The sequence below is a fragment of the Rutilus rutilus genome, assembly GCF_951802725.1.
Source record: "Rutilus rutilus genome assembly, chromosome: 17".
Taxonomy (NCBI): Eukaryota; Metazoa; Chordata; class Actinopteri; order Cypriniformes; family Leuciscidae; genus Rutilus; species Rutilus rutilus.
In genome coordinates, this window is record NC_140230.1 from 36247117 (window position 1) to 36269647 (window position 22531).

At 36.4% G+C, this 22531-nt stretch overlaps 2 protein-coding genes across 2 annotated transcripts in view; both read left to right on the forward strand.

Annotated features, from left to right (window-relative positions):
• Window positions 1-3889: 3889 nt before the first annotated feature.
• Window positions 3890-19914, forward strand: rad21a (RAD21 cohesin complex component a). Its single transcript, XM_084385678.1, has 14 exons — window positions 3890-4026; window positions 4716-4902; window positions 5042-5171; window positions 5269-5368; window positions 7007-7113; window positions 7803-8000; window positions 9622-9744; window positions 10582-10713; window positions 11491-11714; window positions 12282-12435; window positions 13276-13421; window positions 14358-14540; window positions 16151-16231; window positions 19204-19914. Exons 2-14 carry the CDS (start codon window positions 4759-4761, stop codon window positions 19393-19395), a joined length of 1914 nt encoding a protein of 637 aa, XP_084241804.1. The 5' UTR covers window positions 3890-4026; window positions 4716-4758; the 3' UTR covers window positions 19396-19914.
• Window positions 19915-20869: 955 nt separating this feature from the next.
• eif3ha (eukaryotic translation initiation factor 3, subunit H, a) overlaps window positions 20870-22531 on the forward strand; it is a 71929-nt gene continuing 70267 nt past the window's right edge. Inside the window, exon 1 of the mRNA XM_084385792.1 lies at window positions 20870-21035. Within this exon, the coding sequence (XP_084241918.1) occupies window positions 20955-21035 (81 nt within the window). The 5' untranslated portion in view covers window positions 20870-20954. The remainder of the gene's footprint in view (window positions 21036-22531) is intronic.

The following is a 22531-nucleotide window of genomic DNA, read 5'->3' on the forward strand; positions in this document are numbered from 1 at the left end:
TGAAAAAAAAATTATAATGCACAATTCCATCAAAATATCTCAGTTTATAGAGAAATGCAATTCCAAGAAAAACTTGCATGTTTAATGTTATTTACATTTACATTTATGCATTTGGCAGACGCTTTTATCCAAAGCGACTTACATTGCATTTCAAGGTACACATTTACATTCTTATTTATTCTTTTTTTTATATTACATTTATGGTAATACGACATATCAGGTTTCACAATCATGAGTTTTATTATGATATTCATTTTTATTTTATTTTGATGATGTAGTGTAACAGATCACTAAAGCACGAAGCTATGGAAGCCCATGTAAATACAATTAAAAAGTCATAATTAGGAGATAAAAAATCAAAAATATGATTTTAAAATTCATAATTGTGAGATAAAATTCTAAAATATGACAGTCTAATTATGGCTAAAATGTCAAAATGTTGACATACTAAGTTATCATGAGAGAAAAAGTCAAAATTATGACTTAAAAGTCAAAACAAAAAACAAAATTTTAATGTCATAATTTTTATTTTTAATGTCATAATTTGTGACTTTTTATGTCATAATTTTGTCATCACTAAATATTGTGTTTTTTGTTCCTTTTATTGGTGGAAATGGACTTCCATATGAAGCAGCCGATCATGTTTTCTGTTGTACTATAATTATAATAAAAATAAATAAACTACAGACTTATAAATAACAAAGAGTGTTAAATATATGCATTAAATAATAAATGCATTAAAACATTTTTACTTTGAAATGATTTAAAATTACAATTATTTGTTTTTATTACAGTCACCATTTAAATTCATTTATCATATATGATTCATAAATCTTTTTTTTTTAAAGTTATAAATATATTTTTATATTATAACTAGTAGTTTATATTTGTTTTAATAAATATTATAACTAGAGTAGTTTATATATATACTGTTTATTAATCATTCATAAGTCAAAATGTGTTTTTGGGCCACAGTCATGAATCAGGTCACATATGTTACACTCCCTGGTCAATGTACAACAGAGATTTTACATTAAATGCTAAAAAACCCAGACCACATGTCATGGCGATATCTTGTAAATATGAGATTGTGAACACTATAGGTGCATTTTTCAATTGAATCTGCAGCATGTGTGGAATTTCAATTGGATAAAAGGAATCAATTTACTGGGAGGTTTAATTTGCACATTTTGATTAGTCCCATTTCTCAGAGCTGTTCCCAGTGAATACAAACTGTGTCTGATATGCTAAGCAATGCCATCACCCTCTCTCATTACCATGCCAAACAGACATTAGAGGAGGCCAAGAGGATTGAACACGCAGACCTGCAGCACCTGAGGGTTTTGTTAACGCTGAGACACTCCAAAGGCCCTTTTATAGGCAAGTCACTTCACACTGCGGGCATCTTGGTCAGACTTTTTGTTCAGGCTCTACTAGGACAGGGTTTCCTGCATTAATGTTGATTATTCTCCTCATATTCTCCATTGTTGCAGCTCCTCTCTTCCCAGTCTGTCAGTAACGCTCTGTTTAGTTCCTGTTTCTATGAAGCCCCTCCTTCTGAAAAGCACACTATGCTCTGATTGGTCGGCTGGAGCAGTGTGTTGTGATTGGTCGAGCGCTTCGAGTGTGTTTGGGAAATGTCCCGCCCCTTACCATAACCGCCAGTTTAAAGGGATACTCCACTTTTTTTGGAAATAGGCTCATTTTACACCTCCCCCAGAGTTAAACAGTTGAGTTTTACCGCTTTCGAATCCATTCAGCCGATCTCCGGGTCTGGCGGTACCACTTTTAGCATAGCTTAGCATAGATCATTGAATCGGACAGGACCATTAGCATCTCTCTCAAAAAAATGACCAAAGATTTTCGATATTTTTCCTATTTATACTCTACTCTCATTCCTATACTCTCATTCCTGCGTAATAATCAAGAAACGTTGCTGCCGTACCATGAGTCCAGCAGGCGTAGTGATATGACGCAGCGCCTGAAAATAGTCCCCAGCTCGGTAACTTCCAACGTGACCAGGACTAAGTTTGTCTAACCTATTAGACCTATTTTCAGGCGCTGCGTCATATCATTACGCCTGCTGGACTCATGGTACGGCAGCAAAGTTTCTTGATTATTACGCAGGAATGAGAGTATAGTTCCTAGCCATATCAGCCTAGAAAATCGCAACTTTTCATTTTCCGTCGGTCTTAGTACACGATGTAACTACAGAAGAGTCAAGTTTTAAATAGGAAAAATATCGAAACTCTTTGGTCATTTTTTTGAGAGAGATGCTAATGGTCCTGTCCGATTCAATGATCTATGCTAAGCTATGCTAAAAGTGGTACCGCCAGACCCGGAGATCGGCTGAATGGATTTGAAAACGGTAAGACTCAACTGTTTAACTCTGGGGGAGTTGTAAAATGAGCCTATTTTTCAAAAAAAAGTGGAGTATCCCTTTAACACACTACTAACTAACTCAACCAGGCCCCGCCCCTTTATTCTGCGTATTAATTATTTAAATGAGGAATATTGTGATGTGGTCGTTCAAGAAACAGGGAGTTCAGAAACACTGACACTGATATAGAGAATAACTTTGCAGAGCTTTTTAATGCTCAAAAAGCAACATTAAACACTAAATAAAGATGAACATGGGAAAAAAGCACAATAGGACTTCTTTAATGCTGAGAATGCATCAAGTAATGATGCATCAATGCACGAAACTAGAAGACACTAAACTCACATACTTACATAGAGTTTCATGCATCAAGGCACACAAATGTACGTTTATGACTGTGCCATGTCACATTTACAGTGTTTCAATAAAGCATTGCATTTCTAATGTGACACAGTGTCTTCCACGATGAAATCTAAAATGTGTTTTCTAAAAATTCCCATCGTGACTCATTGAGGTCTAAATTCATTTAGACTCGGTATCAAAGGCGCAGTAGATCAATGGCGGAGAATGGCTCCGGGTCTGCAGCGAACGACCCCGTAATTTAAATCAACTTAACACCGTGAAAGAGACTCGGGCCTTTAATGACTGGCCTTTGGGAACTGAATCAACTCCTTAATAGAAGCCAATCAAAGCCTGCAGCAAAATACGGGCAAGGAGAGAAATATGTTATTCTCAGCTGCACATCCATCAGGTGAAAATACAGAGTTTGAGGGTCATGTTTAGATGGTGATGATGGGAGAATAGACTAATGATATATATTTCTCATTTTCTATTGCTTGGTCATGTATAAGGGAGAGGATTGTAGGAATATTTTTTGCTATTGAATATCCCTTCCAATACATACATATACACTACCAGTCAAAAGTTTTACATCAGTAAGATTTTTAATGTTTTTAAAAGAAGTCTCTTCTGCTCACCAAGGCTGCATTTATTTGATAAAAACCACAAAAAAACAGTAATATTGTGAAATATTATTACAATTTAAAACAGCTGTTTTCTATGTGAATATACAGTAAAGTGTAATTTATTCCTGTGATCAAAGCTGAATTTTCAGCATCATTACTCCAGTCTTCAGTGTCACATGATCCTTCAGAAATCACTCTAATATGATGATTTGATGCTCAATAAACATTTTCCATTATTATATGTTGAAAACAGTTATTTACATTTTTATTTCAGGATTCTTTGATGAATAGAAAGTTAAAAAGAACAGCAAGAAGTGTATATTCATTCGACTTCCTGTAGCCATTGTTCGTTTAGTAACACAACACCGCCCTCTGCCAACCGCTCCACGACAGCCACGACCTGTCAATCACCAGCCAATCCCCGCCCACCGGCAGCTTCCACTGTAGCCGCTTCCTGTCAATCACCAGCCAAGCCCCGCCTACCGGCAGCTTCCACTCCAGCTACGACCCGTCAATCACTGACCAAGCTCCTCCCTCCGCCAAATTTTGACTGTAAACATCCCGCCGAGAGCGCGCGCCATCTTGATCAGATTCAATGAGAGGAAGCGCTTGCTAACTTCTCTCCGCGGGAGGGGAGAGAAAAGCCTGGCCGCAATCAACACGGATAACATATTTTGAATGGTACGTTATGGAAAATGTGTATTATTGCGGATTCATTTGCGTGTGAAGTCTAATTTACGAGCAGGAGAATTAAATTTGACGCCGTTGCTAATCAACAGTTGGCTAATGCTAATTGCTAACGATAGCTTGAAAATAACCTGGCTGTGCAAGCTGTATTTAAATATAAATCCGTTGTAACTTTTAGTCGTTATATATGACAAAGAAAAATAATTGATAATCATGTGTATATGTGTAAAGTGATATAAGCATTGGTTATTTAAAGCTAACTAGCTCAGCTTGCTAAGCAACAACTTAGCCAAACGCTTGTGTGGAAAATAACGCATTTGTTTTGCATCGTTAATAAATGCATTTTTTTGTCATATTTTGCGTGCAATAAACCTTTTTAAAAACGTTGCATTGGATTATGTGGCGTTTTGGGGCCGTGGAATTGTGTTTAACCTCGATTTCGTCATGTTTTAATGTTGGTGTAAAGGCGGGCAATGTAAGCTAAGCATGCAATACAGTCAATCTAAAGATGTGTTTGTGATTGCTTGCGTAAGATTTGACGTATGCATGTTTTAGATTAATCTGCATATACTGTGCCTCAAGCCCTAGTGAGTTGCTGTTAGATAACATCTGTGTGCATGTTGAAGTGCTTGAGACTTTATTGTAGTCCTAGTTTTGAATGAATCCTGTCGTGTCTCCTCCAGGTGTAGCAGAGAGGTCTCAGAGGATTGACCAGACACCAGGGCAATGTTTTACGCCCACTTCGTCCTCAGTAAACGTGGGCCGCTGGCCAAGATCTGGCTGGCGGCCCATTGGGACAAAAAACTGACCAAAGCGCACGTCTTTGAATGCAACCTGGAGAGCAGCGTGGAAAGCATCATCTCACCAAAGGTGCGTCTTTCTGCTGCTTGTTGTGTGCTTTTGAGTGGTGTGTGTTCATATGTTGTGTGCTTTTGAGTGGTGTGTGTTCATATGTTGTGGTGTGTGTTCATGCATGTGCTAATTCTGCTTTTTCTACTCTACTAAATAGGTGAAAATGGCTCTGCGTACATCTGGCCATCTTCTCCTGGGCGTGGTGAGGATCTACCACAGAAAAGCCAAATATCTTCTGGCTGATTGTAACGAAGCGTTTATCAAGATCAAAATGGCTTTCCGCCCAGGTACTGAATCTAAAACCCTGTGACAGTAAAAGCATTAATTTCAGGGCCAGCTGGGTTTGCCTGGTTATATTTACTAGAATGCATTGTGTGTTTCCAGGTGTCGTTGATCTGCCAGAAGATAACCGTGAGGCTGCGTACAACGCCATCACTTTACCAGAGGAGTTCCACGATTTTGACCAGCCTCTTCCTGATCTGGAGTAAGAGATGTCTTTTTAAAAATGTTATATTACACATTCATATTCTGTCTGTTTTAAGACAAAAGCCCTATTCGGACAGTAATTGTTTCTCATGTGGACGTCTGTAAAAATCATTTACATGGCACCTCAGTGATAAAACTCATGCATTCGTTGATTTAATGATTGTGGAGGAGTGAGTTTTGTAATCCCGTGAAATGCTTTTTATATCATTGCATTTTTTTCTCAAAAGAAGGTCATTTAAAAAATATTGCAATTAGTGGAAACAAGTTCATGCAGCCTATTATTTACATGAGGTAAAAATAAAGCTGCTTGTTTTTGTTATTTTCAATGTTGTGTATAATAGCCTACATACTTAAATTGTATCATATATTGCCGCCGCAATTACGGCCCATTTCAAATGTTTCCTGCTTTTATCTCTCTCCTTTTTGTTCGCTGAGGTGGAGCTGTGGTGAAGAACTGTTTAATGCAGAACTTGTAAATGCTTTCCAGCATTTCAGTAATAAGTGTACACTAGGGCTGTCACTTTTGAGAAAAATTTAATTCGAACGGATATCAAATATCAAGCAATGTATTCGAATATCTATGAGTAAAATGAAGTTAACGAACAACCTCGATCCATCAGGAAACGCCACATGGTCGCTGAATTTCACTGCGTTTCATGAAGAGTTTTTCTTTTGCGTGAAAAAGCCGTTGGCCGGAGATGTGTTAAAAGATAGCGGAGTGTATTCATGATTATTAGGCTACCGGTATAATAATCCTCCTGGCGCCGGGTCAGAGTGAGTAATTTACTCTCTCACTTTTGTTCTTTGAACATTAATGACACTAAGACCAGCCGCTGCTGATAGAGACGCGATCTGTCACGTGTCCCATTTTCTCACAAAACTCTACGTTCATTTAAGACTTTATTTCAATAATTTAAGACTGCTCTTATGAGGACACTCGACAAAACGGGCATTTGGCATAATTTGTGTGTTATGGTTTGTTCAAGCCCGAAAGAGAACTCGATACTGACACGCGTCTTTTCTGTGGGTTGCGTGTGTGTGTGTGTGTAATTACAGCGCGGTCTCTTTAGTCTTGTCGTTATCTTCCATTTTCAAAACAAGCTGGCTATTATTCGCTTGATGTGGTCATGGGCCTACGCTACAATACGTTTAGAGCGGCCGCTACTGGATGAGATGGCAAACAGTAAAATAAAAAGCAAACGGTCTAATCATAGACTGTAAAAAATGCGCAAAACATGACACTTTAAAAACCGGATAGTTTATTTATAGTTCGATTTCGGATATTTCACGTCATGTTCGAATGCATATTCGAATATCGAATAAAAAGTGTCAGCCCTAGTGTAAACTCAGAGATGTGGATTCAGACGGCAATTAAGTTTTCAAAAAACAGTAGATTTAGATTTGGACGTCAATAAAATGACAGACTAACCCCTGTAAATATTGACATTACCGTCCGAATAGGGCTATAGACAGTGTATGGGTCAAAAACAATGCAATTTTGATCATTTTGCTTGATATAAAACTACACAAAGGTCCTGGATTCTTATTTTTAAAGTTATGCTTCTGTGATAATCTACTCCTCCTGATTGTGACTTTTTGCATTTGTGATTTATAAATGAGAAAATGTGTGTTTCAGTGATATAGATGTAGCACAGCAGTTCACCCTGAACCAGAGTCGTGTTGAGGAGATCACCATGAGGGAGGAAGTAGGAAACATCAGCCTCATGACCGACAATGACTTCGGTAAAAACTCACAAGCTGTTTATATTTATATTAAGTAGAGCTGCACTATTAATCGCACTGAAACCGCACGCGATTTGGCAAAGACTGCGATTATTTTATGCACAGAATGTCAGTGAAGCAGGGCTGATCGGTGGTAAATGCTGCTCCATCTGAACACCAGAGTCTCTCACACACACACACACACACACCACATATGCCCCACCGCAGTATGATAACACACATCATTCCAGGAAACCCCTATCGCTGTCTCTGAATAAACAGAAGATTGAAACGCTTTGATTAAACATGACTAATAAAAACACGACTGCCTTATTCTGTGTCAGAAGCGCATCATCTCACAGGAGGAGCTCAGCTGTCCTCATGAAGTGAGTTAGGAGTAAAAGCATGTTATAAATGTTGTCTTTTGTTGGACAAGAGGTTCATAAATGCGTCTCATGTCTGGAAAGATGTTTGACGCGTGTTGCTTTTTCAAATGCATGTAATAAGCGACTCAAACTCAGTGCTTTCAGAGTGAGCCGCGTTTCCTGAGCCGTACGTCACTGACAAGCTGCAGAGTACAATATAATCTCAGCATTTGCGATTTCAAATCACGATAAGCCAACTCGACTGAAGTGCGATTAATCGCGAAGCCCTCATAGTAAGATAAGTCGCGATGTCCATGTCCTCCATAACTTGTGATGTCATGGCAGGTGACTTTGGCATGGATGATCGTGAGATGATGAGAGAGGAGAATGCTTTCGAGGTGGACATCATCCATGGATCTTCTGCCTCGAACCTGCTCCTGGAAGCGGAGCCTGGTCCCGCTCACCTCCCCGACAAACCCACGACCCTCGACTACGACGACTTCGGGGACAACAACCTGGAAAACACCGACGGGGGAATTCTGAGTAAGTTCATGTTGATTTGACCTGTGATTAGAGGAGCGGGGAAAAAGCCATTCATACATGAATCACGATTCTATCTTTTACCGGTTTGTATCCATTCACAAATTTCAAAACTCGATTTTCTAAAGCGTTACACTTCTTTAACTTCAGAAGGATTTAAAAATAACTTTAAAAGGATTTTTTTTTTTTTTTTCTGATAAAAGTTTTTGCACTCTTGTAAACTTCTCGACATTGATCCTAAATTTTCAAACACATTTTATTCTGGGCAATAAAAGTATATTTGGTTGCACTTTACGGTTATGCAATTAAAAAAAAGTGGGGTGGTGTGGCGCAATGGATAAGACACATGCCTTTGGTGTGAGAGACCCGGGTTCGAATCCACTGTGAGACACCAATGTGTCCCTGAGCAAGACACTTAACCCCTAGTTGCTCCAGAGGCGTGCGACCTCTGACATCTATAGCAATTGTAAGTCGCTTTGGATAAAAGCGTCAGCTAAATGAATAAATGTAAATGTAAATGTAAATGTAAAAAAAAAGGTTGTACAATTAAATGCTGAGAAATAGTAATTAATAAAATGTACTTCGTATAGGGTTAGGGTTAAGGGTTGCTTTATGCAAAATGTAATGTTATAACTTTAGTAAGATGTAATATAAAGTGTCAAAAAATATTTGTAACTAATTTCTTGGGGTTATTATTGGAATATAAATTAAAGTTATTGACGTTAATCACAATAAGCCGTGAACTAGGACTGCCTTAGTTAACATGAACTAAGAATGAACAATACTAAGGCATTTAATAATCTGACTTAATATTAACTTCAACATTTACTTGTACGTTATTAAAATCAAAGGTTGTCTTTGTTAACATTAGTTAATGCACTGTGAACTAACATGAACAGCTGGATTATTATTAACTAACATTAACAAAGATTAATAAATACTGTAACAAATGTATTGCTCATTAATTCATGTTAGTTAATACAGTAACTAATAAACCTTATTGTAAAGTGTTTACCATTCAATTTCCTATTTCTTAATACTACATGTTAAATAAACATGTGCTACTGTTCCTGAACACTTAGTTTATTTAATTTGTATATATTTTTTTCTATTTTTTATAATTTGCTTCTTTGCTCCTATTTTTAATATCAAAAATAAAGTAGAATTGCCTGCCTTGCTTTATCACAGAAGACTGTGTGTAATGATTGTAGTCGCTTAAAGGACATTTGTTTTATAATATTGCGTTGACTAAAATGGGAAGAAAAAGTAAATAATAAATTTCAAGGTTCACATTTAATTCAGTAGATTTATTTTTCCTTCTAGACCAATTACACCGTCTGCCGCAGTCAAATACGAAAAGTAACGCAAAACCATAAACTACAACCAAATCTATGCACATATCGAATTTAAATGATGTACATTCTTCAATAAAAATTAAAGAAAGCATAGTCTTCAACCGCTTGGGAAACATAGACCAAGCATTTTATATTAAACATTGATGTTTTATGAAAAAAAATATTGAATCGAATCGTGACCAAGAATCGAATCGTGATGAACCAAAAGATTCCCCTCCCTGTGATGATCATGTGACGCTGAACTGTGTGTGTGTGTGTGTGTGTTTCAGTGGATAAGATCCTGAGCAACGATGATGGTGGAGGAATATTTGACGATCCTCCTGCCATCACTGACAGCGTGATGATGCCTCAAGACCACGGCGACGATGAAGACGACTTCGATAACTTCTCTCGTGAGTACATCCTACAAACATTCTTGGCTCTTGAGTGAATCTATCGAGCTGTTTTCTGTGAATGTGTGTGAACTTCAGATTCATCAGCTGCTATAGTAAATAACTGGTAGAATAACATAATGCACAGAATGGTAAAACAACTTGTGCTATAAACCAGCGTTTATTTACATAATATAATATAAGTTTGCAGTTTTTGTACAGCTAAAATAACTGGATGCTGATGAGACGCTTTCAAGGTACAAATGCCTGAGTTGCTCTTACTTAAAAAATAAGGTGAATAAAATAACTATAACAATTGTGGAAGATGGAGAACCTAATTTTCACTATTGGAATTTTGCTTGCCACTCAATTTCCCCAGAAATTTATAAAGGATTTTTTTAAAAATATTTTATTTGTTCTGGAAAAAGTTTTTTAGACTCAAATGAATATTTCTTGACATGATCCTAAATTTTCAAACACATTTTACTCTAAGGTTGTACAATTAAATGCTGAGAAATTGTAATTAATAAAATGTACTTAGTATAGGGTTAGGGTTAAGGATTGCTTTATTTAATTATGCATAATTTACTGTTATTACTTTAATAAGATGTAATATAAAGTGTCAACAAATATTTGTTACTAATTAATTGGGGAAAAGCAAATCTTGCCATGCCTTTTTTTTATATTTCAAAAATGCAAAACTAGCCCTGATACTCAATCATGAGGGTTTACAGGGATCCTTTCTGTGATGTGAAATTTCTTGTTTCAAATGTCAAGTCAGTGTCTGAAGGATATGCATTTTTAAATATGTATGAATGTATGACATTGACCTCTCATGACACTTTTGCATTATTTCAGCTCCTGGCGGTCCTGACAGTCCAGAGTCTGGCCCAGTCGAGCCTCTTCCCAACACCACAGACCAGACCGAGCAGACCACTCTGGTGCCCAATGAGGACGAAGCGTTCGCACTCGAGCCCATCGACATTACTGGTACACATGAACGATAAATTCATATTTATCTCTCATCATTGCCTCGTGTCATTTTGACCAGGAAATCTTTTTTTTTTTTTTTTTTTTTTTTTTTTTTTTTTTGTGTTCATCTGACTTTTGTTGCACTTGAACCACGAATACACAAAAAATAAAATAATGTATTCGAGGATTTTCAAAAGTAACAAATCCTTCAATCACGGGTCAATTTGACCCCCTTAGGAATGAATGGAATGCGAGGAATGCTTCGGTACACATAGAAAACCTTAAAAATGCTCAAAATTCTAACTAAAAATGCTAAAACTTTACCAAAAAATTATTTTATAATGTCTACATGTGTATCTGAATACATATTGAAGATAAGCTGACTTTAGGACCCAGAGGAACAGCTCATTTGCTCCATATATAGAGCTATAAGGCTAGAGTTATGAAATATCATGTTACATTTTTTTAAATATTGGACAAGAAACTCAGTGCAACATTTTTTGAGCTGAATTAAAAGGTTCATGCATCACAGTTTTTTGAAAGAATGTGAGGAATGTGCTTAAATTGCTATTTATTATTTATTGATCAAATCTAGTCATTTAAAAGTGAATAAAAAAAAAAATATCAAAATGAAACAAAATAAGCATTCTGGACAAAAAAAATGTAAGTATAATTTTAGAACAAACCGCGAGGGAAGGATGAGGGTACATCACTTAGCTTGTTTACGTAATCAATATGAACTGTAAATTTTGTGCCTGAATATCTCTTAATAAAACACTTGTGGCGCGTCCTCAGTGAAAGAAACCAAGGCTAAGAGGAAGAGGAAGCTCATCGTCGACAGCCTGAAGGAGTTGGACAGCAAGACCATCCGGGCCCAGTTGAGCGATTACTCCGACATCGTCACCACGCTGGACTTGGCTCCTCCCACTAAGAAGCTGATGATGTGGAAGGAGACTGGAGGCGTAGAGAAGCTGTTCTCATTGCCGGCTCAACCTCTCTGGAACGGGCGTCTGCTGAAGGTGATGGGCTGGTCTTGCGTCTCTTTTAAAGGGAGAGTTCACCCAAAAATGAAAATTAGCCCTTGATTTACTCACCCTGAAGCCATCCTAGTGTTTATGACATTATTCTTTCAGACGAATACAATCGGAGTTATATAAAAAAATGTCCTGGCTCTTCCAAGCTTTATAATGGCAGTGAATGGCTGTTTCTGTTTTGGTGATGGATAGATGCGCTTTTATGTTGGACAGATACGCTTTTATGATGGACAGATGCACTTTTATGATGGACAGATGCACTTTTATGATGATAGATGCACTTATGATGATAGATGGATGCACTTTTATGATGGACAGATGCACTTTGATGGACTTCAAAACAAAAACGGCCATTATAAAGCTTGGAAGAGCCAGGCATTTTTTTTTATATAACTCAGATTGTATTCGTCTGAAAGAAGAATGTCATACACACCAAGGATGACTTGATGGTGAATAAATCATGGGCTAATTTAAATTTTTGGGTGAACTATCCCTTTAACATCAGTGTGTTAAAGCCCAGGGCTGAATTCATAGTGAATGTGTGTGTTGCAGATGTTCACTCGCTGCTTGACTCCACTGGTGCCTGATGAGCTGAGGAAGAGGAGGAAGGGAGGAGAAGCGGATAGTCTCGAGGACTTCCTGAAGGAGCTGGAGAACCCAGAAGTGCCCAGAGAGGAGCCGCTGGGTCACAGGAGTGACGTGATTGGTAAGCGTCGCTACACAAGCACAGCTACTGTAGCTTAAGCGTGCACTGTGTAACATTATTTAGGAGGATCCGTTGACAGAAATGCAATATCATTCATTAGTAATGGGAAGTTGGGATCATTTTACTGACTCTCTTGTTCGATCTCGTTCATCAAAATGAACGGATCTTTTTTCAAATCAATTCGTTCATTTAAGTGGCTTTAAATGTTATACGTTTAACAGCCAAATTCCCCGAAAACATCCACCTATGCAATCTTGACCATATTAAAATGCAGTCACAAATAATTTACAGGGAACATAACTACTTTACCTTCTTTCGTTAATTTGTCACGTGACAGATGCAAGAACGGATCGTGACCCATCACTAAATATCATAAACATAACTATGTTTTTAGTGGTTTATAAAGACCTTACATAATGAACCGTTATGTTTTTATTACCTAAGAATGAAACATTTCTCTCTACACACACCTCGGGTCCGCTTGCGTCGACATGTTTCTACAGTGGCCCTGAACGGACAAATGCGTTTCGTCACTGTTACGATGTTAATACGTTAAAGTTACAGCAGTCGATGCATCAGCTGCGCTTTATTTGGACCATTTTGTTTTATTTTGATCTATTTACCTTTTTTAGAATTTGAAAGATAATAAAGATATTGTCTGATAAGTGAGATCTCTGTAGTCCTTAAACCAAAAAAGAAGTGCTTAAAGTCCTGGAATTACATGTTACAGTCTCTGTAGAAACCCTGTGTTTGGGGGTTCAGTAGCATCTAAAAGATTGAAAGCCGCTGGCTTTAACACATTAGTGTTAGTCATTTAAAAGCATTTTTTGTGCCCTACAGATCAGACCATCATGGAGGAGCACAGTTTGCTTCAGGCGTCCTCTATGGAGGGCAGCAGAACCGCTCTGGACGAGTCCATGATGCCTCCTCCATCTCGCCAGCGGGGAATCAAGCGCAAGTCGCTCGAGAAAGAAGCAGCGTTGCCTGTAAGTCAAGTTAAATCACCCAGATGTGCTGATCCGATTCTCGGTATAGGCTCCGATACTGCCATTCTTTGCCGGATCAGGTATCAGTCAGATAAGACCGATCCAAATCCGATATTGTGCTATACTATTGTGTGTTATTGTTAAGCCTCACAAAAGGCACAAAAACATTAAATGGTATTGGTCCATCCCTACAGATAATCATTCTCTGGTGCTCTTCGCGCAACGTCAAAAATGACTGACTTTTTTTTTTTTTTTTTTGTCAATGAAATGAATGTACTATATTTTTAGTTTGAAAATGTTTTTTATTTTGTATTTTTAGGGGATTTTTTTTTTTTATTCTAAATTATATTAACGCTGTATTTATAATACATTTATTCACTTTTTAAGCATAGTCCTGAAAAATGTCCAACTTAAACTGTCGTGAATCTTGAATGCTTCAGAGCAACAGATGTACGTTTGATCTCTTTTCAAAGACGACACTTGGCAGATTATTGCTGAAGTGGAAAAACGTTTTAAAAAGTGAACTTAAAAAAAGAAACAGAATTTTACTTGTATTGTGAAAAATGCACAAAAATACTATTTAAATTTTTTATGTGAAATATATATTTACCAAAATCATGTTTTACTGTTCAAAGCCATAAATCTAAATGAGTTGTTCAAAATTTGAGCTTTATCTAAAAAAAATGTGCTTTCGGTCAGATGTTGTTTGGCTGCAGTACCAAAAGTTTCCACTAGATGAAATTCGTCTCCCATTCATTTCCAATGCGCTCATTTTTGACCGCGAGGAGTATTTAACCTTTTTTTAATCATGTCCATGATGTTTTTTTTCAAGTGCCAAAACCTTTACCAAGTTTCGTACCATTCCAATGAAGTAAAAAAATATATATTTTTTAATGTTTTGAAGCCGAGCCTAACAGTGCACAATTGTGGTTCCAGCAAATGGAAGTGTTGGATCAGACGCTTCAGCCCGTGGATCAGTCGGTCCTTTCCCATGAGCTGGAGATGCCCCAAGTGGATCTTCCCCCTGAGGACATCACAAACCTCTCTTCACTGGTGCCAGAACTGGACCTGTTAGACGACAAGGGCAAGGATAAGGACAAGGACGACAGCGATGAAGAGGTGAGGCACTCGGCATTTAGCTGGAAGACAATCTCTCAAAATAGTTCACGATTCTGAATAGACGACTAAACCAAAGTTCATGTAGTTTACTAGAGGTTCTGACAAAATGTTAATGCAGTTGCTGCAGTCGATTTAAGAAATATTTAATTCGTTAATAAGAAATATTTTGATGATTTAATGACTTGCTCATAAAGACTTCACTTCTTTCATTACTGGATGAATCAGCGTTTTTGAACGATTCTCTTGAACGAATGATTCAATGACTCACTCATAAAGACTTCACTTGTTTCATTACTGGATGAATCAGCGTTTTTTGAACGATTCTCTTGAATGAATGATTCAATGACTCACTCATAAAGACTTCACTTGTTTCATTACTGGATGAATCAGCGTTTTTTTTATTGAATCTCTTGAATGAATGATTCAATGACTCACTCATAAAGACTTCACTTGTTTCATTACTGGATGAATCAGCGTTTTTGAATGATTCTCTTGAATGAATGATTCAATGACTCGCTCATAAAGACTTCACTTGTTTCATTACTGGATGAATCAGCGTTTTTGAATGATTTTCTTGAATGAATGATTCAATGACTCACTCATAAAGACTTCACTTGTTTCATTACTGGATGAATCAGCGTTTTTGAATGATTCTCTTGAATGAATGATTCAATGACTCGCTCATAAAGACTTCACTTGTTTCATTACTGGATGAATCAGCGTTTTTGAATGATTTTCTTGAATGAATGATTCAATGACTCACTCATAAAGACTTCACTTGTTTCATTACTGGATGAATCAGCGTTTTTGAACGATTCTCTTGAACGAATGATTCAATGACTCACTCAAAGACTTCACTTGTTTCATTACTGGATGAATCAGCGTTTTTGAATGATTCTCTTGAATGAATGATTCAATGACTCACTCATAAAGACTTCACTTGTTTCATTACTGGATGAATCAGCGTTTTTGAATGATTTTCTTGAATGAATGATTCAATGACTCACTCATAAAGACTTCACTTGTTTCATTACTGGATGAATCAGCGTTTTTGAACGATTCTCTTGAACGAATGATTCAATGACTCACTCAAAGACTTCACTTGTTTCATTACTGGATGAATCAGCGTTTTTGAATGATTCTCTTGAATGAATGATTCAATGACTCACTCATAAAGACTTCACTTGTTTCATTACTGGATGAATCAGCGTTTTTGAATGAATCTCTTGAATGATTCAATGACGAATACATTTTTGAAAAATCACTTGTCGCCACCTACTGGCGTAACGATGTAACAGATACAATCTTTATCTGAAGCATCAAGTTACTTTCAAAAGGTTATTTACTTTATTTTGATCACTACCGTAGACATCAGTGCTTATATCCCAACTATCCCAGTACTTCTGTGATAATCTGAATTATTGTAATGATACTGTGTGTTTGACAAGCAAAAAACGCAGATCTGAACGTTCACTGTGATCTTATAGAATATGCAGCTGAATCATTTATCATTTCTGAGTAAGCTCACGTATGTTTGAATCACAATCTTTTAACGATGCAGCTCCAACATCGGTGTTACTGATAATTGTTGGATTTGTTTTAAACAACAGGGTGAAGAAGGACAAGGAGACCAGGACCAAGAGGAGAGGAGGTGGAACAAGAGAACTCAGCAGATGCTTCACGGCCTGCAGGTTTGTGTTTGGACTATATACTGTCAAACAAACATTATTCAGACACCAGATATCATTTCTTTACTAGTGTGTGCAGGACACTATAGATCATTTATGTAAGTGAGGAGAGCAAAATAAAGTAAATGGTGACATATTATACTCAAATATTATTCATACCAGTAAAATTTATAAAAATTTGGGACCAAATATTATCCTTTGACACTTTGAGCTGATCATGTTTTGCTGAAGTGTGTTTTCTTTAATTGCTAATGCTCTTTTTACACACAGACTGAACAAAATGAAGCATTGCTTGGTGATTGGTTGAGCTAAACTGGTATTATCTAATTGTGTAGTTAAATTTAACAGCTGACAGATATTCAACATAATTCATGTGTGAGACAGTCTAACAGAAGGACGGACAAAACCAGTCAAATATCAACTGAGTTCTGCTCATATTTTACTACCATTTTCTAAACTATAGCGAACAAACTGTGATAATGTGAGACATGTTGAAGGTGTCTGTATAATTATGTTAATTAGGGCCACCGCCTAATAGTCGACTAACCATTAGTCGACCAAAATTGTATTATTCGTTTAGTTGCAGGAAAAAAACCTTGAAAAAGTGACGAAATAACGGCAGGAAATACAAACATTAGCCAGTCAGTCATCGACCTCAGATATGGCTGATCACTTGAAACATGTGATGCTTTACGAGTCGCTCGTTCTAATGTTACTCTAGATAGATGTTGTTATTACGCTATTATTAGGCACATGCATGATATACAGGCGCCGGTGCATCTCTGCATTTGACTTACAAATACTCCGTCATTTTGGGTCATACAGACTAGAGTAATGCAAACTGTAAAGGGTCTACTTTTATTTCTGTAAACTCATAATAACAATAAAACGTTGTGGTTTTGTAAAATAATGGCGCTTTCTCAATTCGGTCTTGAATTTGAGCACATCTCATAAAGGAGCCGAAACTCAGCGTATACTCGCCTCACAGACATGAGAGATATAGCGATAGAAAGCTTGATATTTTTACATTTTGAATGAACAGATTCCAATAGAAAATGAATATTCTCAGATTATGTAATCCTGAATGCAACGGGAGATGACGAGTCCGCATCGACGATCTAATCTCTGCAGCCGGAAACACAGAAAACATTACCGATAAATTACTAAAATGTTTAGACAGTCTCAATCTGCTTTTTTCCCCCACAATGCATTCACAATCGTTTGCCGGTGCGCCGTGCCAAGCTGTGTTTCAATTTGTGCGCTGATTAGGCTATACGTGTTTTATATAGGCAATTAAAGGTGCATTATTATAATTCATGGCTTATTAAAATAAACGTGTGATTAGTCGACTAATGACTTAAATGAACAACTAATAGTCGACTAGAAAAATCTGTAACGCTTTACAATAAGGCAATATGAACTAAGAATGAACATCAGCATTTATTAATCTGTTAATATTAATTTCAACATTTACTAATACGTTATTAAAATCAAAGGTTGTATTTGTTAACATTAGTTAATGCACTGTGAACTAACATGAACAATAAACAGCTGGATTATTATTAACCAACATAAACAAAGATTAACTAATACTGTAACAATTGTATTGCTCATGCTAGTTAATGCTAGCTAATGCTAGCGCTGCACGATATTGAAGAAAATTGCGATATGCGATAACTCATTAAATAATGCGATATTCGATACGATACTTAAAGTGTATAAAGTAAACTTAAATGATCTATTATATGACCTACACGTGTTTCACATTCTTTTTGTGACAAGAAAGCATCCCTAAACTCCTGCCAGTGACCATCAGTGTTTTACTGTATATAAGAAGCGTTATTCTAACATCAGTGTAAACCTCGGGGGTCAGGGGTTCAGCTTATCCTACATTAGGGTTATTTAACAACACAAACTGAATAATCAAATGTAAAAATAAAACACTGCTTAGTTTTCACTGTATGAAGTAAATATATATTAGCGCTGGGTAAAAAATATCGATTTTAATCGAATCTCATTTTACGAACCGATATCGTTCTTAAATCCCAAGAATCGATTAGTCATCCTGTTCTCAGTTGATGAATGAATGTAACATTGTAGCGCATCCCACCCAATAAATCACAATAATCTTTGTGCTTTGTTACTATTGATATGAAACAAAGTCTCAGATTTCAAATTACGTCCATTTTCTTACGAAATTCAAAAACATAAATACCGTTATGTGTCTGTGGCGTGAGATCGCTCTGGCTCAGCTCTAGAGAAGCACGTGATCTTCTCCTCCGCCTTAATAACACCAGTTACAGCGCGAGATAAACATGAATGAGCGTCTGAAAGTGTGTTAAAGGTACAGTACAACTTATCGAAGTCCGTATCATGTGACATGGAGTCGCTCAGTGTTTCAACCGTGGAAAGACGTCAGTAAAACAGCTTGTAAACAATGTCATGTAACGTCACATTTACCTCAGAAAAACCATGTGACCATAAACTCGTCAGTCAGCGAGACAAATTAACTCTAGAGAGGAGCATTTTGCTAAATATATGCACCATATTACATATTCATTATCATTTTTAATGTTCTTCAGTTTTGAATGCATGTTTGAATAAATCTGGCAGGTTTTTATGACAGCCACCATTTAAATGTTTATATTTCATATAACTTTATTATAAAATAAGTGTAATTTAAGTGTTTGTATACAAATCAGTTCATTTTTACCTTCAATATTACAGTAGGCTAATGAAGCCTATAGGCCACCACTGACTCCCAGAGTTTACAGCATTAGTGAAGAGAAAATTTGCCATGTATTGCACCTGATATCCAAAATAATCAATATTGAATCGGAATCGAATTGTGAAATTTGTGCCAATACCCAGCGCTAATATTTACCGAAAGATCTTTAGTCGAGGGCAGCCCTAATGTTCATGACCCGAGAAAGACGTTCAAAGCTCATTTCCTCCTGTTCTCCTGTGCTTGACAGCGTGTGGTGGCTAAAACCGGAGCCCAGTCCATCAGCCTCCTGGAGCTGTGCAGAAACAACAACAAGAAACAGGCGGCGGCGAAGTTCTACAGCTTCCTGGTGCTGAAGAAACAGCAGGCGATCGAGCTGACGCAGGCCGAGCCCTACAGCGACATCATCGCCGCGCCGGGCCCGCGCTTCCACATTGTATAGACGCCTAATCTGACTTGTTTTTAGTAGTTGTATTTAACAGTTTTGTTTTGCTACTGTTGCTTTTTGTATCTGTTTTTGTTCTTTGGGGCCAATTTAAGAGTCAAACCCTATAGATCATGAAAACATTGTATCCACAAAGTAAGGTGTTAAATGCTTAGTACATGTTGGACCTCTATATCGACGACACCGTTGGGATCTTTCAGATTCACTACTTGTTTTTGTTTTTGTTTTTTGTTTTTCCCCTCATTGTTCTGATTTTATTTTCCTTCATAAGCTTTATCCCAGTAAGTTTTACATTTTGTAGTGAGTTAGTAATGTGTACATTTTAACTTTTTAATAATGTCACATTTGAGAGACAAAAGGTTTATTTTTGGAAACCCATTTGGATTTAATTACACAATAGTTCAATGTTTTGTATCTCTCTTTTAATGGCAATTATGATTATTAAAGGTTTCTTAAACTCCTAAATACAATTGGAATATGCACTTGATTAAATTTTGATATGGATTGAAAAAAGAAGTCACCTATGTTCCTCTTTTTACCTGGTTCTTTAGTGTTGTGTGTGTGTAGATAGATAGATAGATAAATCATAAATATTTGTGTGCGCATATATGTATATGTGCACACAAATATTCATGATTTTTATATATATATATATTTTTTTTTATATATATATATTTGTGTTATAATATAATGACCATTGCATTTATAATGACCATTGCAAGACTTGTAAAATTTAATTTGTCTCATGGCTAAATCAACTCGTCTCAGTGTTTTTGCCATCTTTAAAGGGACTAACCTTCTAATCTTCAAATACAATATGTAAATTCTTTATGAATCTACAGTACCCAGATTTCCTAATATACACTAATCATACAGCACATCATGCTGTGTGGAATACTATATCCCACAATGCAATGTTCTATTTAAATAATAATTCGACCAGACTTTTATTACACACACAAATCCCCCAAAAAAATTCTTCTAATAATGTTAATAATGATAACTGCAGTAATAAGGTTTGACGACATTATAACAATACCTTTAAAACTTTTACTGTTGCATAATGTGCAATGTTTCACATACGTGAGTTGCTTAATTATTACGTGAATAATAGGATGAAATAATGAGAATCGCCCATTTAACTCGCCTTTTCCGCTTTTGGCTTGCTTAGTTTGGGAAATTTTATTTAATATTCAACAATATTATTGATCTGCCTGCATTGATTTGACACCATTATATGAGAACTAAGCTGGACGATGACAGAGCGGCTGTATAAATAAATTAACTTTTTTTAAAACAAAAATGAAACGTCACTGAGCTCACTTAAGCTGGACTGTGACGCTATTTTCTTCTAGAAACAGACTTTGTTGTTTTATTTTCCTGTTATCTCTTTAAAGCTGATTTGAAACAATCTGTATTATAAAAAGCGCTGTATAAATAACGGTAACTTAACTCGCGACTCTTATTTTGAAGAGTCTTCGCACCGGAAGTGGTCGCATCGTTCCGGAAGAACCTTCTTCCACGTGCTTCGGCCCGATTCCGCTCTTCTTCTGACAATGGCGACCCGTAAAGAACCCGCAGCTTCGGCTTCCAGTCCGCTGGATTCCCCGGTCAAGCAGATCCAGATCGACGGGCTGGTGAGCGATCGTTATGAGTGTTGTTATCATGTTTGTTAGGGGTGTGTGTGTGTTGTGTTTCGGGCTGGAGGCTGGTAGGGGGAGCTCAGCGTTCACTCGAACAGGAAGAACACTGGGATAAACTAACACAGAAATGCTGGAAACTTACTGGTTTTGTGGACATGGACTATAGTAATACCAGGGTTTTCAACATGTTATTAATGTATAGTGGTTGTACTGTGGCTAACCATCTGCTATACCATGGTAGTTTGAGAAATACCATGGTACTGAAGCTAATATGGTATCTGGCCTTACTAAATGAGTAACGTTACTTTACTGTAAATTAATTTCAGTACCAGGTTTATTTAAAAGTGTACAGCGTATCTTATACTTTACATTTTGATAGTTTTGTTTGATTAAGTGATGAAAATACTACCGCTCAAAAGTCTGGGGTCTGTAAGATGTTATATTATATATTATATTATTAATAATAATTACATTATTTACATCAACACAAAATACAATTAACTTTGATATTATATATTTATACTAAAACATATAAGGTAAAATAATAAATATAATTTTAAAAATAAGAATAAAGTTATATAATTCTATTGCTTATGCTAGTATGATTCTGTTGTTTTATTCTAAAAGTTGTATTCTATTTTTATTAACAACACAAAATACAACATATTATGTAGGTATCATATACATGTATGTGTGTGTGTGTGTGTGTGTGTATATATGTATATATATATATATATATATATATATATATGTGTGTATATATATATATATATATATATATATATATGGTATATTTCTTATCTAAAGAGTCTCTTCTGCTCACCAAGGCTTCATTTATTAGATCAAAAATACAGTAAAATTGTGAAATATTATTACAATGTTAAATATCTGTTGTCTATGTGAATATACAGTAAAGTGTAATTTATTCCTGTGATCAAAGCTGAATGTTCAGCATCATTACTCCAGTCTTCAGTGTCACATGATCCTTCACAAATCACTCTAATATGATGATTTGATGCTCAAGAAACATTTATGATTATTATCAGTGTTGAAGAGTTTAATATATTTTGTGGAAACTGTCATACATTTTATCTGACAGGATTCTTTGATGAATAGAAAGTTGAAAAGAACGGCGTTTATGTGAAATAGAAATGTTTGACTTGTAATTGGCTGAAAAGCAGTATCATTAGCTCTTCTGAACACAACTTCTGCAAAGCCTCTGAGTTTCACTTCTGGAGAACGGCTGTTCATTATTTGTTTATCGCTAAAACTTCTTTACACTAGGATAATTGCTTAACGCACTTTTACAGCTTCTTTCATTTGTTTAGTGTGTTTTCTTGTTATTTCTGGCCTTGTTTTCTTCACTTTAGGCCGTTTGGTATTTTCATGCGAGTGTTTTCCAGCTCGTTCTGCTTGTGTTTCTTCACACGGACCGACGATTCCCGTCAGAGAAAGCCTGGAGTTTGAGTGCAGAGACTGTAGTTTGGCTT